This window comes from Erythrolamprus reginae, chromosome 2, assembly GCF_031021105.1.
Source record: "Erythrolamprus reginae isolate rEryReg1 chromosome 2, rEryReg1.hap1, whole genome shotgun sequence".
NCBI lineage: Eukaryota > Metazoa > Chordata > Lepidosauria > Squamata > Dipsadidae > Erythrolamprus > Erythrolamprus reginae.
In genome coordinates, this window is record NC_091951.1 from 117205502 (window position 1) to 117218720 (window position 13219).

A 13219-nucleotide genomic window follows, 5' to 3' on the forward strand; every position below is an offset into this window, starting at 1 on the left:
AGAATCTCCATACACCTTTAGCTATGCACATTGGGATGAACACCCTTTAAATGGTGTGCTAGAATACAGTGTTCCCTCGATTTTCGCGAGGGATGCATTCCGAGACCACCCGCAAAAGTCGAATTTCCACGAAGTAGAGATGCGGATGTAAATACACCATTTTTGGCTATGGACAATATCATAAGCCATCACTTAACACTTTAAACCCCTAAATTACCATTTCCCATTCCCTTAACAACCATTTACTTACCATTATTACTGGTATTCAACATTGAATAAGACACTTAGTGATCCTGATATTTATAAACATAATTATTTATTAACAATTAAAAAAAAATTGTTATTTATTTGCAAAATTAGCTTGGTGATGACGTATGAAGTCATCGGGCGGGAAAAGCCGTGAAGTATTTTTTAATTAATCTTTTTTGAAAAACCATGGTGTAGGCTATCCGCGAAGTTCGAACCCGCGAAAATCGAGGGAACACTGTATACCCGGGGGGGGGGGGGAATGGAGACTACAGAAACCATTTGCACTACTCAGATGACCCTGAGACACAGATAAATCTCCAAGTGCCTCAAGGACTCTCTAAAAGGATGCTAATGACCAGCTGTCTGCAAGGAATATAAATCCTTCCATTCCCCACCCCCAGCCCCCATCCTGTCAGAGCCGAAGAAGCTTCTTGGATAAGAAGTGAAACAATTTCAAACAAACAAACAAGACAGTCCAGTTGCCTCTTGAAAAAGTACCTTTGGGACAACCATGGCCTGGTTGACTGAGCGTTTTCACAGACAAGAAAAATTATTAGCATATAACCCACACCCTCCAAGTCTGAAAGAAGAAAAGTCTACATTTCCTTTTGAAACACTACCAATCTCTCAAACTTCTGAGTAAGACTTAGCTAGTGAAAGGAACTAAATCTCCTTCTGGGTAAAAATATTACTTTTATCATATATTTAAAAATAATTTTAAAAATATATGATATGACCATCCTTCAAATATCATATAGATATGGCATATTTAAACTGTAATGGATGTATCATGCAACGTATCATTTATAACAGATTCTTTTTTGAAAATGTTATCAAGAATTCTACACAAAACACAACATAATATTTGGCTGCTTGGGAGATGGCATAAAAACTCATATTTGTGGAAGGAGAAAATTATAACAAGTTTCCCAGTGTTCAGAAAGGTAAAATAATACACTAAATCATGTTGTATATAAAGTTCCTTACAAAAAGAGCAATGTCCAATAGTTTTCACTGGTCCTGTTCCACAAGGGCAACCATTTTCATTAAATGGTGCTTTACTGAATTCTCTACCAATGTAGATAGAATGACAACAGTTGGGCCTTGAAAAAAAGCACGCCAATACTTGGAGAGAGCTGGAGCCTTCTGTAACAGGCTGGTTGGTTGCACAGAAATTACATTTCCATGCTTTGATAGTCTAAATTAGCATTTGCTAGATCAATTTGCAATTCTACATCTGTGATACATTGCAAGAAGCCCTTTTACAGGGCAAAATTCCAAGAAATTCTGATGACAGTCCATATGACAGGGTGTTTTGTTTTTGTATGAACTATCTTTTGCCTAGCTGATTGGAAAATTATTAGATAAAATTAGTGGATACGTTTTTAAGCCAATACTTGTGAACAGAATGTTTATCATATGTTTTTTTTTTAATGATTTCTTTTTTTTTTTAGACATCCATCATGCTAGGACAATTCATCACATAGTGTTTTTGTGCATGACATAAAGAATTTCAATTGAGCTGCTATCCATTTGTGTCATGAAAATGTTCCATGTGATGTGGAAGCAATTATTTTATTAGGGCAGTGCAGCACTTTGCAATCAAAGAGGAAAAGATGCGTCAAATTTTGTAAAGCTAGTCGTAAAACATGTGGGCCATTCCTGAAAGAAGCTGTGTTCCAGAATGCCATGATTCCAGAAACAAGTGTATTTTATTTTAAATGCTGCTTACAATTGCTACTGGGCATTCCTGTATGTATGTATGTATGTATGTATGTATGTATGTATGTATGTATGTATGTATTCAAGTCCCAGTGGGTATGGCTAGCTGATAAGGCCAAAATAAGGCCGAAATAGATCTATCCTAGTCTCCCTTAATTTTCAAATTCAGCAAAAAAAGTGTGACAAATATAAATATATTTGTGTGTGTATATATATATGTAGATATAGAGATAGATAGATAGATAGATAGATAGATAGATAGATAGATAGATAGATAGAGATATCTATATCTATCTATCTACATTTATGTGTGTGTGTGTGTGTGTGTGTGTGTGTGTGTTTGTTTGTTTGTTTGTTTTCCTAGATTTTCACGGGTACAGGTATGAAGGTCTTGGCATATTCGGGTTTCTTCCCGTGTACGTTTCAGAGATTTCTGGTGACGTTTCGATGAGGTCCCACTCGTCATCTTCAGGCTGGTGCTTCTGTCTTTGTGCTAGGGCGAACACAACTAGACCTATATAAATACTGGTGGGTGGGTATGGAGTGCTGACCAGACCACAAACTTGTTACACCCCAGACAAACATTACAAAACAGCTAAGTACTCTGCAAGCTCCAACTACTCAGGATATCACCCCCAATCCACAAACATCAACTAATCAGCATACATCAATTACATCAATGACCCCAGGTGTTGCCCCACTGACTCACCAGGAAGTTTCAACACAGCCTACAACTGCTGAGCCAGCACTCCGCATTGAGTTGCCCAAGCTGCTGAAGTAGTGGCAATACTTGTAGTGTGTGCCTTGACGCATGGAGGATGCGGGAGAGCAGCCACCTCGTATGCTGTGGCAATGACACTTCTGATCCATCGCCCTATAACAGTGGCTGATGCCTTAAGCCCCAAGGATCTGGGGTGAAAGGCCCCAAGAAGAGCCTCCATTTTTCTAAAAGGTCAGGTTCTATGAATGTAAATTTTGAGGGCCCTGTGCACATTGGGGGGGGTGCCAAAGGTATTCAGAAGGGTGGGATGGGCAGGCAGAGAAGGAAGAAAGGACTTTTTAGAGATGACATACTGAAATAAATAACCATTTTATGCTGTTTAGGAAATTACTTCATAAGAGTTATATCTTTCTGTTGTAAACAAATTTGAAAGATATTTTAATGCAACATTATCACAAATCACAAATAAAAGCCTGAATTGGTATACAACTGAAGTGCTTTTAATTACATGTTGAGCTCAGTTGAGATGAGCAAAAACATGAGATGACACAAAAAGATTTTGAAAAGATAACAAAAAGAACATTATTTTTCCTTTCTCAAAGGAATAGATAGTGGGTTAAAAACTGCTATTTTTTAACAATAAAGCTGAGAATAGGTCAACTGAAATGAAGAAAACTGAAATAAATTGCCCACGACATAGAAATTACTAAGTTATCATAAGAGCATACAGCACATTCAACAGCATTATTCCATATTATAAAAAAATCACCTTTCTTAAAAATGATTATATAACATGTCTTAAAACTGACAATAACACAAAGATTATGCAGTGCGCCATTTCTACACATTATTCATGTTATAATCGTTATCACTCCCTAAGTTTTTGTGTTTGATTTCTTACTTTCTTTCGCTTTCCCCTCCTCCTTCTCTTTTTGTAAACATAAAACTGTAACCACTTTTAACTTCTTCTATGAATAATTTCTATTTACTTTCACAATCCTTCTTTTACAAGCCTGCAATGCTATTAAAATTAGATGTGTTTGGTTAAGTTAACCATTAAAGGAAACCTAACATAAATCTAATGTATAAGTACTAATACAAACAGGAGAAAAAGAACAACCAACAGCAAAAAGCTAGCTCTACATATACAGGGCTGTTGAAAAAACACATTTAAAATATCAAATGCATTCAAGGAAAAAAATCTTGGTACATTTATATCTTAACATATTAAAGCATTTTTAAAACTTATCATCTTTTACTGTTTTTAAAATAAAGGTTTTGCTAGAATATAAAAATGATCATTAAAAAACTAACAGTTGCAGTTTGCATGGATGGATGGATGGATGGATGGATGGATGGATGGATGGATGGATGGATGGATGGATGGATGGATGGATGGATTTGAAATTATCTTAGTGTGTTATACATATCTGATTTAATATATTAATTGGTAGGTAAAGATTATTAGTGTGTGTGTGTGTGTGTAAAACATATTTTGCTGTATTGAAAATGAAGGGAGACTAGTATAGATCTATTTCGAGGTTGTTTCCTTTCATGAGCTAGCCATACACATACATACACACACACACACACACATATATATATGTCTTACCAAATAGCACTCATAACTTCCTTTATTATAGTCTAAATTATAAAAATATCTGAATAACACATGATGGAATATTTCATCTAATGTGATTTTAAATTAATCTTAGCTATATAATGTAAAGAAGCTTTAACTAACCTAGCAGGTTTAATATAGTTTATTACTGCAAGTCACTGCGAATTTGGTTAATATCAGTTCCAACATATCTGGAAGAAATGAGTTTTTATTTATTTGCTTAATAGTATTTATAGCCTGACGCAATGTGAAAGAACTCTGGGAAGCCTGAGAAAAACATATTTATATCCTTTCAGTTCCTTTGATCCTTGAACAAAGTTGAAATGTAAGGGCTTGAAAACAAAAGCAGTTTTAAATGGGACATGATAATTTTCAAATTTGTTTTTGCCTGAATGGTAGATGTGCCCATTTTTAGAATATGTATGGTACCTAATAAAAGAAGGATGTTTCTGGAATGAACTCTAAAATTCTGGAATTCTCTTGCAATGAATGTTTCTTACTTTATGTGTATTTTATGCGTATTCCAGTTTTTAGAAGCTGGAATACTGCAAGGCAAAGAACCAATAACCAGCAATACCTTACTTCCAAAAATTCCTTTACATTTTAAACTAGCCTTATGGCTTTTCTTTAGAAAAGAATTGACAGCTTAAACTCAGCGCTTTGTTTGGAATTTTTTTTGTAAACAAGCAAGCTAAATCAACAGAGCATTTAGAACATATTCTCCAAATGCAACAAGTGTCCAATAATCCAAAATGGTGGAGGACCTATATTAGAAGCAATTAGGAATATAAACATATACAGGGAAAAAAAGGAATTATCGGCTACCGCTGAAAGACTGAAATATAATATACAAATAACTGAATAAATTTGCATCAGCTTCAATATACTATCTTTCAATGATCAATGTATAATAAAAACTACTTCCCCCTTATGAAATGTTCTTGAAATATGAACAATCAGCAAACTTCTAAAATCTGCAATAAAGACTAAATGCAAGTGCTTTCTTATTCTTTAAACCAACTTGCAAATTCAAGAAAGGGGCGGAGGGATGGCTTGGAAGAGAAGGCAGTTTCAATTTCTGGTCTGTCGTAGTATACGGGGAATTCCTGATTTTTTTCAATCAGTTTTAACATTTTGTTAATTGTGTTTATAAAGTTCTGTCTAATTTCCTGATCAACCTGAGCAAATATAAAATTAGTTTTTGTGTCTCTGAGACTGATGGAAGGTAAACAATCTTAGAAGTTCATTACAATTTGATTTGTCAGACGTTATTGTTTTTCTAGGACAAAAAGAAATACACCACTAAATTGAAATTATAGCTCTTTTCACAGAAACAAATGACTTACCTTATTAAGCATGAATTTTCTTCATGGTAGCTAAACTTACACAAAATATTTCTAAACATATTTCAATGTAAAAACTCCCATTGTCCAAAAGTACTAAATTGTCGCAATGTTGATCTTTAGAGTTTATAGAGCATTAGAATGAATCGGAGAGACTTACGGCTGCTTTGAAGTTTTAACTAACATTCTTTGATTCCAATTTTATAAAATCTATTTTGTAATTTTACGTATCTCTTCATTTGTTCCAACAGAAAACCAAACACAGAGAGTGATGAATACAGATGGGTAAATAATTAACAGAAGAGGAAATACACTCACGGAAAGGTAGCTACTAACATCCACATTATCTGTAATTGTCTGACGTTCTCCCCTCTGATTAATCTTCCGAAACCTCCGGCGAGATTGTCGAAGAGGCACTTCCCTCTGCAAGATATTGTCTTCATTCTCTTTTGAATTATCTACCTGGAACACATGTTCAGGATCCTGATTAAACATCCAGTTCTTCCATATCACTGAAAGTCTATGTAAGCTTAAAAAATTCATGAAGACAGGCTCAGCATGAGTTAATACTGTGACTGTGTCATAAGAAATCTACACAAGTTCCTGAAACTAAAGCAACACTTCTTCAATTACTCACTACAATGAGCTGAGAGGCCACAATTTCCTTCCGGGAAGCAGTGTTGTTTAAAAAGAAAAGAAAAACCTAAGTAACGCTACGTATCTATAAAAACTATTCACTGTATTTGAACAGTTTTATAAACTTAAAATGGCTACCTAGACAAAAATAAACTGTACTATTATGACAGTTATTACTGTTTGTTAAAAAGTTATATTTGTAAACCAAATATGTTGAAATAAAAAATTATAGATAGATAGATAGATAGATAGATAGATAGATAGATAGATAGGTAGGTAGGTAGGTAGGTAGGTAGGTAGATGAGAGAGACAGAGAGAGTACTGCCTCTAGTTTGTTTCACGACATACAAAAAAGTTTTGAACTAAATTTGAGCAATCATGATAACTTGGTTCTTTTTCATGTTCATGTATGCTATAAAAAGAAAGTCTACATACACATTTCCTTTGGAACTCTCAGCCGGAAAGAGCAGAGACAAATACATATATACAAAGAACTAACAAAAGAACACATGAGATAATTCAAATATGTATAAGAGATATGTAGATATATATATTTTCTATAATATGAAGATTTAAAAGGCCAAAAGTAAACATATTTGTATGATTATTTGAAAATAGGGAAAACTCCTTTCATGTCCTAGTCTTCCACCCAGGAATTTAATAAGAGTTCTATGGTTTTCTTGCAATTGCAATATGATTTAATCTTTGAAATCATTATTAGATAGTCACAAAGTTAACATATGCAGAAACAACTGATTTCAAACAGTGAATTAAACAGACACCTAAATGACTTCCACTAAGTTAATGAATTTTAAAAATGCAAATGAAAAAGATTGAATAAAACATAAGTTATTTCAGGAATGATACATTTATGACAATAGCAATATATTTATCCATTTATCAGAGAATATACACTGACACTACAATATCCAAGTGCTTTCTCCAGAAGTTTATAAATATAAATAATATCTATTAATTATGTAAATTATTCAAGCAAATCATATTCTTATTTCTTTTATTAAAAAAAATACTTTTTATCCATCAAATTACTCATTGTTTTATTTAATTCTAAACATCATTGCAGATGTGCCTATAATTATCTTCAGGCTAGTTTTCATGCTACACAACATGCTGTGATAATATAATGCAAGAGGCTATCCTGGTTGCTACAACAAAGGCCAGAATTCAAAAGTAATATAACATATAAATAAAGTTGCAAAATACATCTTAGTGTACTTGACACATCATACACCAGGGGTGGGTTCCTCCCAGTTCGGACCGGTTCACCCGTTAATGACATCACGATAACATCACCAATTCAGATCGGTCAGTCAGTGGGCACCACAATATTATTTTTTTTTAGATTTTTTTTTTTAAAAAAATATTATTTTTCTTCTGAGGATGTGCAGAAGCCAAGTTCCGGCATGATGCATGTGGCCGCCATCTGTTTTGTAGCTTTGTTTCTTTACCACATGGTGCAGGAGGAAGCGAACAGGCAAAGAGTTTAGAATTCACTCCTGCTTCCAGGATCCCCACCCACCCCTTTTGGCTCTCAGGGAACTGTAGGGAGGCTTGCTAGGCCCAAAACAAGGTGTGAGTGGGTGTAGTGCACCCCCCCCCCCCCATGCCTTTTGGTTCCCAGGGTCTGTAGGAAGGTTTGCTAGGCCCAAAAGGGGTGCAGGGAGGCCTTCAAGGGAGAAAGAAAGAAACTCTCACTGTTTGGGCATTCCCATGTGCACAGAGTCTGAGTTGACATTTTATTGTTTATTGTTTATTAAGTGGCTGCTAAGCTATCCTTCTAAGACTAAGATAATCAACAGTGGAGCTCTAAGAATGCCAGATGATCGATGGGCATGTTCTCTGGCTTTTCTTCCTGCTACCAAAGACCTTATGGGGTTCTTTACAGGAAGGGAGAAATGGAGGGAGGGACAGGTAAACTTTTTTTACTCATACTTTATCATCACTGTTTGACGATCCTCATGTGCACTGAGCTTGAGTTGAGAGCTCATTGAAAGTGCTGTTAGCTATCCTTGATTGAGCAATTGAGTCCAAAATGTTGGTTGCTTAGCAAGTGTTGTTAAATGAGTTTCATCACATTTTACTCAATCCATGACATCTCCTGGCTCTAACCGTTATGTGCAAACTAGGGAAGGCATGTGTAATGTTCTAATGTACAGAAGGTATGGTTGAATTCAGGGGTGGGCTACTGCCCAGACGGGAGGGAATGCAGTGGGGTAGCAAAAATGGGGCTCCACCCCTGAGCACCCAAGAATCATGAGGTACAACAATGATTGTCATAGGGGTCAAATAAGCAATCAAGAAACAATCAATATAAATCATAAGGATAGAAGCAACACGTTACAGTCATAGCCATAAGTGGTAAATCCATGATAGAAATGATGAAAAGACTAATAGTAATAGTAATAGTAATGCAGCCTTAGATGATGGAGGCAGAATCAGCAAGTGCTGATATTACATGGGGGTCTGTGGCTGCGGACTAGCAGAGAGAGAGAGGGAGAGAGGGAGGGAGGGAGGGGGAGAGAGAGAGAGGTGGGGGGGAGGCTGCGCCATGTACCCTCGCCGGGAGTGCCAGGGCACTAAAGCTGACTGTAGATCTGTAGGTCAGCATTTCAAATCTCATCAGCGGCTCAAGGTTGACTCAGCCTTCCATCCTTCCGAGGTGGGTAAAATGAGGACTTGGATTTTTGGGGCAATATGCTGGCTCTGATAAAAAGAGCTATTGCTAACATGTTGTAAGCCGCCCTGAGTCTAAGGAGAAGGGCAGCAAGCAATCAATCAATCAATCAATCAATCAACAAATAAATAAATAAATAAAATATGCTCAGCACGAGACGGAGGAAGAGGCTGCCCCACTGCAGAAGCAGGCAGGATTGAATGGGGGAACTGCCCTGCCCTGCCCTGCCCTGCCCTGCCCTGCCCTGCCCTGCCCTGCCCTGCCCTGCCCTGCCCTGCCCTGCCCTGCCCTGCCCTGCCCTGCCCTGCCCTGCCCTGCCCTGCCTTGGACTAAGATATACTTTTGACTATTAACCATTTTATGCCTTGACGTTTTTTACTCAATATATCTCATTGCTATACTGTCTCTGGAATGTGTGTGATCTTTAATTGCTGATGGTGGCTTGTCTGTACCATGGTCACCCAGCAACTCCCACCCAACCACATAACCACAAAGCCACGCTCACCATCACATGGTCATCAAGTCATGCCCACAAAATTACCCACACACCCAGATTGGTAGTAAAAAAAATAGAACCCACCCATCACACACATCATACACTGTTCATCCTTTTACAAAACCTTTGAGAAAGGATAGTTAGGGAATTATCAGAGATACTATCAGAACTATAATTCTGTTTCAGAAGATTGAACTATATGAGTCAGGAAATTGCTTCCAATTCTGATTCTACGTTTAGCGAAAAGTGAAAATGTAGTAATTTCCAATTAATAATGCTTTGACTAGTGGGAAATCCCCAATGTTAAAAAAAACCATGAAATAACTCATAAAATTTTCCAGCAAATTCTTAATTTGCACGTGTATGTGTATTTGCTCTTTTATGATATATAGCATTTACCATATAACCACTTTGTAATTTTCATACTATCAAAACAACAAGCATACAAATCTAATAAATAATAATAATAATAATAATAATAATAATAATCTTGTAACAAACAGTATGAAAAAAACAAGACACACTTGAAAACTGATCTGCAATATTCTCATTCCATGTTTTTTTCATTTGTGTCTTGAATAGTATATTTGTATTTCATATATTCTTCTATCCTTTACTTCAGCTCCTGCTTAAGTACTTATTTACTTATTAGATAAGTAAATATTAGGTACCATTCCATTTTTTTTCAGGAGCAAAAAGTAACATATATGCAGAACTGTTACCCATCCTACCAGAAAGGATAGGACACTGCATGAAATCTTGCCATCTAGTGAGACCTTGGCAGTAGAAACCTTATGCAACACCTTCATCCCAGTGTTCGGGTTTTTTCACCTTGGTTCTAGTACAGAATAGGGATATATAAAGCTGGTTGCTGGAAATCCCAAAGGGATGGTTGAAATGCTGTTTTCGATTTTATAGTTATTTATTTTATTGTTATGAGACATCCAGAGTTGTGTTTCAGTTGGGCAACCATGCACATGTTTAATTCATTAAAAATGTAGCACTATTTCCACATATATAGTGGTGCTTAAAAGTTTATGAGCCCTTTTGAATGTTCAATATTTCTGCATAAATATGACCTAAAACTAGTTAAAGGCAATCTACTTAAAATAATAAGTAAAACATTATACTTGTTCATTTTTTTATTGAGAGAAATGATCCAAAGCTACATGTCACAGAAGTACACAAACCTCTTAACATTTTCAGTTTGTTAAAATGGGAAATTAAGGTGTTTCAATGAGATAATAACCAAAAGTGAGTATGGGAGATGCTGACTTAATTAAGAATAGAATTTTGGGAATTCACCATCAAAGTCTGACCTTCACAATGGAAGTCTATTGTAATGAGTCATGACTCAAATAAAGAAATTATCTGAGAAGATCTCTGAAAACTATGACAGATACTCTGAAGGCTGGGAAAGGTTTCAAAACTGTTATGTGTGTTTTTAAAATAAGTTATTGAATATTTTAAAAATAAAAAAAATAAAATAAAAAATAAACAGAAGAAAGAGAAAATGCAGAAAAATAGAAAATACAGGTGAAACTCAAAAAATTAGAATACCGTGCTTTATGGGGATACTGACTTCATTTTCTAGCAGGGCTTGGCACCTACACACACTGCCAAAAGCACCAAAAACTGGTTCAATGACTGTGGTATTTCTGTCCTTGATTGGCCAGCAAACTTGCCTGATCTGAACCCTAAAAGAATTTGTGAGGCATTGTCAAGAGAAAGATGAGAGACATGAGATCAAACAATGCAGAAGAGTTGAAGGTCGTATTGAAGCATCCTGGTCTTTCATAACACCTCAGTAGTGCCACTGAGGTGTAGGCTGATAGCTTACATGACATGCCGCAATGAGGCTGTAATTGCTGCAAAACAGTCCCAAACTAAATACTGAATATATATGCATGCTTATACTTTTCATAGGTCTAATACTGTTCTATGTAAAATCCTTGTTTTATTGATTCCATATAGTATTCTAATTTACTAAAATTGTGGATATGGGGTTTGTATGAGCTGTACCTCATAATCATTATAATTATTACAAATCACATGCTTGAACTATCTTGCCTTGCATGTAATTAGTTTCTCTCATATATTAAGTTTCACCTTTTAAGTTGCGTTACTGAAATAAATGAATGTTTGCACGATATTTTAATTTTTCGAGTTTCACCTGTATTTCTTCCCATATTCAATGCTTTTTTATTGGTAGCTCCAAAAATCGTTAGCTGCATTCTACCCATTTTCAGCAAAAAGTCCATAAAGTGTTTTCAGTATTCTGTAAACGTGCTTATTGCCTTATCCCTGATCAAATAGGTCAATTTTGTACTCTTCTCTCCTCTGTAGTATTCTGCGAATTTTTCTTCCTCCCATCTTAAAAAATTTTTCTTAAGGCTTCAACACCTATTTCCTTACAATTTTCTCCAAGTTGTTCTGTAAGTCAAGCAAGACTCCTCAATTATCTTATTCTTTTTCATCGATTTAATATTTCTACTTCCTGTGTTTATTATTTCTATTTTCCAAGTTTCCACCTTAACTCTTTCATCTCTCCACTCAGTTCTGCAGATCTCTATTATTTTGTCTTTGATCTCTTATTTTAGATCTTTTTTAAATGATGTGTTCACAAAGGCAGTTATTGATTTTGTTATTGCAGCTATAACAACAACCCAATTCCTCAAAGACCTAAGAACATTTGGAGGACCCGCCTTAATTGATCCAGCAGTTAAAAGTGGCAGTGGATTGAGATTTGTACCTCCAGAGTTGCAAGATTCTGTTAATGTAGCCTTGTAATAAAACAGTATTGTCAGGTCTGGGAGGGATGATAGGTCATCTTTAATATTTCAAATGTTATAGTGTTTTGTGTGATTTTAAAAACCTCTAATTAAAATCAAAGACAGGTTTTTTTCTTCCTTTTTGCCTCCACTTTAGTCCCTCTCTAGTGTCCAACTTAAATCATAAGAATTCTAAACTTTGTCATGACTGACAGTACACAAAAATAATTCTGATTCCCATGAAAAGCTATTTATTTTATCTATATAGTTAATTTTAACCACTTGAAGAAACTAGAAGCATTTCAAATGTGGATTTATAGACAGATGTTAAGTATAAACTGGATTAATCAAATCATAAATGAGGTGATAAGCCGCCTGGGAAAGCAATTGGAAGTCATTAAAGCCATTTAAAAGCTAATGTTAGAATATTTTCAACATGTGATGAGACACCCAGAAAAATATGGCATCCTTCACTTTAATCCGCCAAGGAAAGATTGAAGGCAAACAAGGTCCAGGCAGAAGATGATGATCATGGCTTTAAAATCTAAGCGACTTGTTTGGACAAAGCACAGCAGCACTTTTTTATGTGGCTGTTGACAAAAATAGGATAGCCAACATGATTGCCAACATCCGATGACGGATATGACACAAGGAGAAGAAGAATATAGTTAGTTTCAAAATCTTACACTATTAGGTTTCACAGAGAAATGTCAGGGTTCATGTGACCACCATCAGGATATTACTAAACAAAATGGTGTATCTGTCAGGGTTACAAGAGGAAAGCCACTAGTTTCCAAAAACAATCATTGATGCCACATGAGAAGGACTACATGGATAAGCTGAAGGCTAATGAAAGAATGTTTTGTGAACAGATGAGATAAAAAATAGTACTTTTTGGCCTGGAGGAAAAGGCAGGATCATGGTTTGGGCCTGCATTGTTGTTTCTGGACCAGGATAGCTTACCA

General features: G+C 35.7%; 1 protein-coding gene across 4 annotated transcripts in view; it reads right to left on the minus strand.

Annotated features, from left to right (window-relative positions):
- Positions 1-13219, minus strand: part of RAPGEF6 (Rap guanine nucleotide exchange factor 6) — a 180495-nt gene that overhangs the window by 110948 nt on the left and 56328 nt on the right. For 3 of the 4 annotated variants that reach the window (XM_070739274.1, XM_070739273.1, XM_070739275.1), the window contains exon 6: positions 5975-6118. In XM_070739274.1, the coding sequence (XP_070595375.1) occupies positions 5975-6118 (144 nt within the window). The remainder of the gene's footprint in view (positions 1-5974; positions 6119-13219) is intronic. The other variant, XM_070739276.1, reaches the window with a different exon arrangement.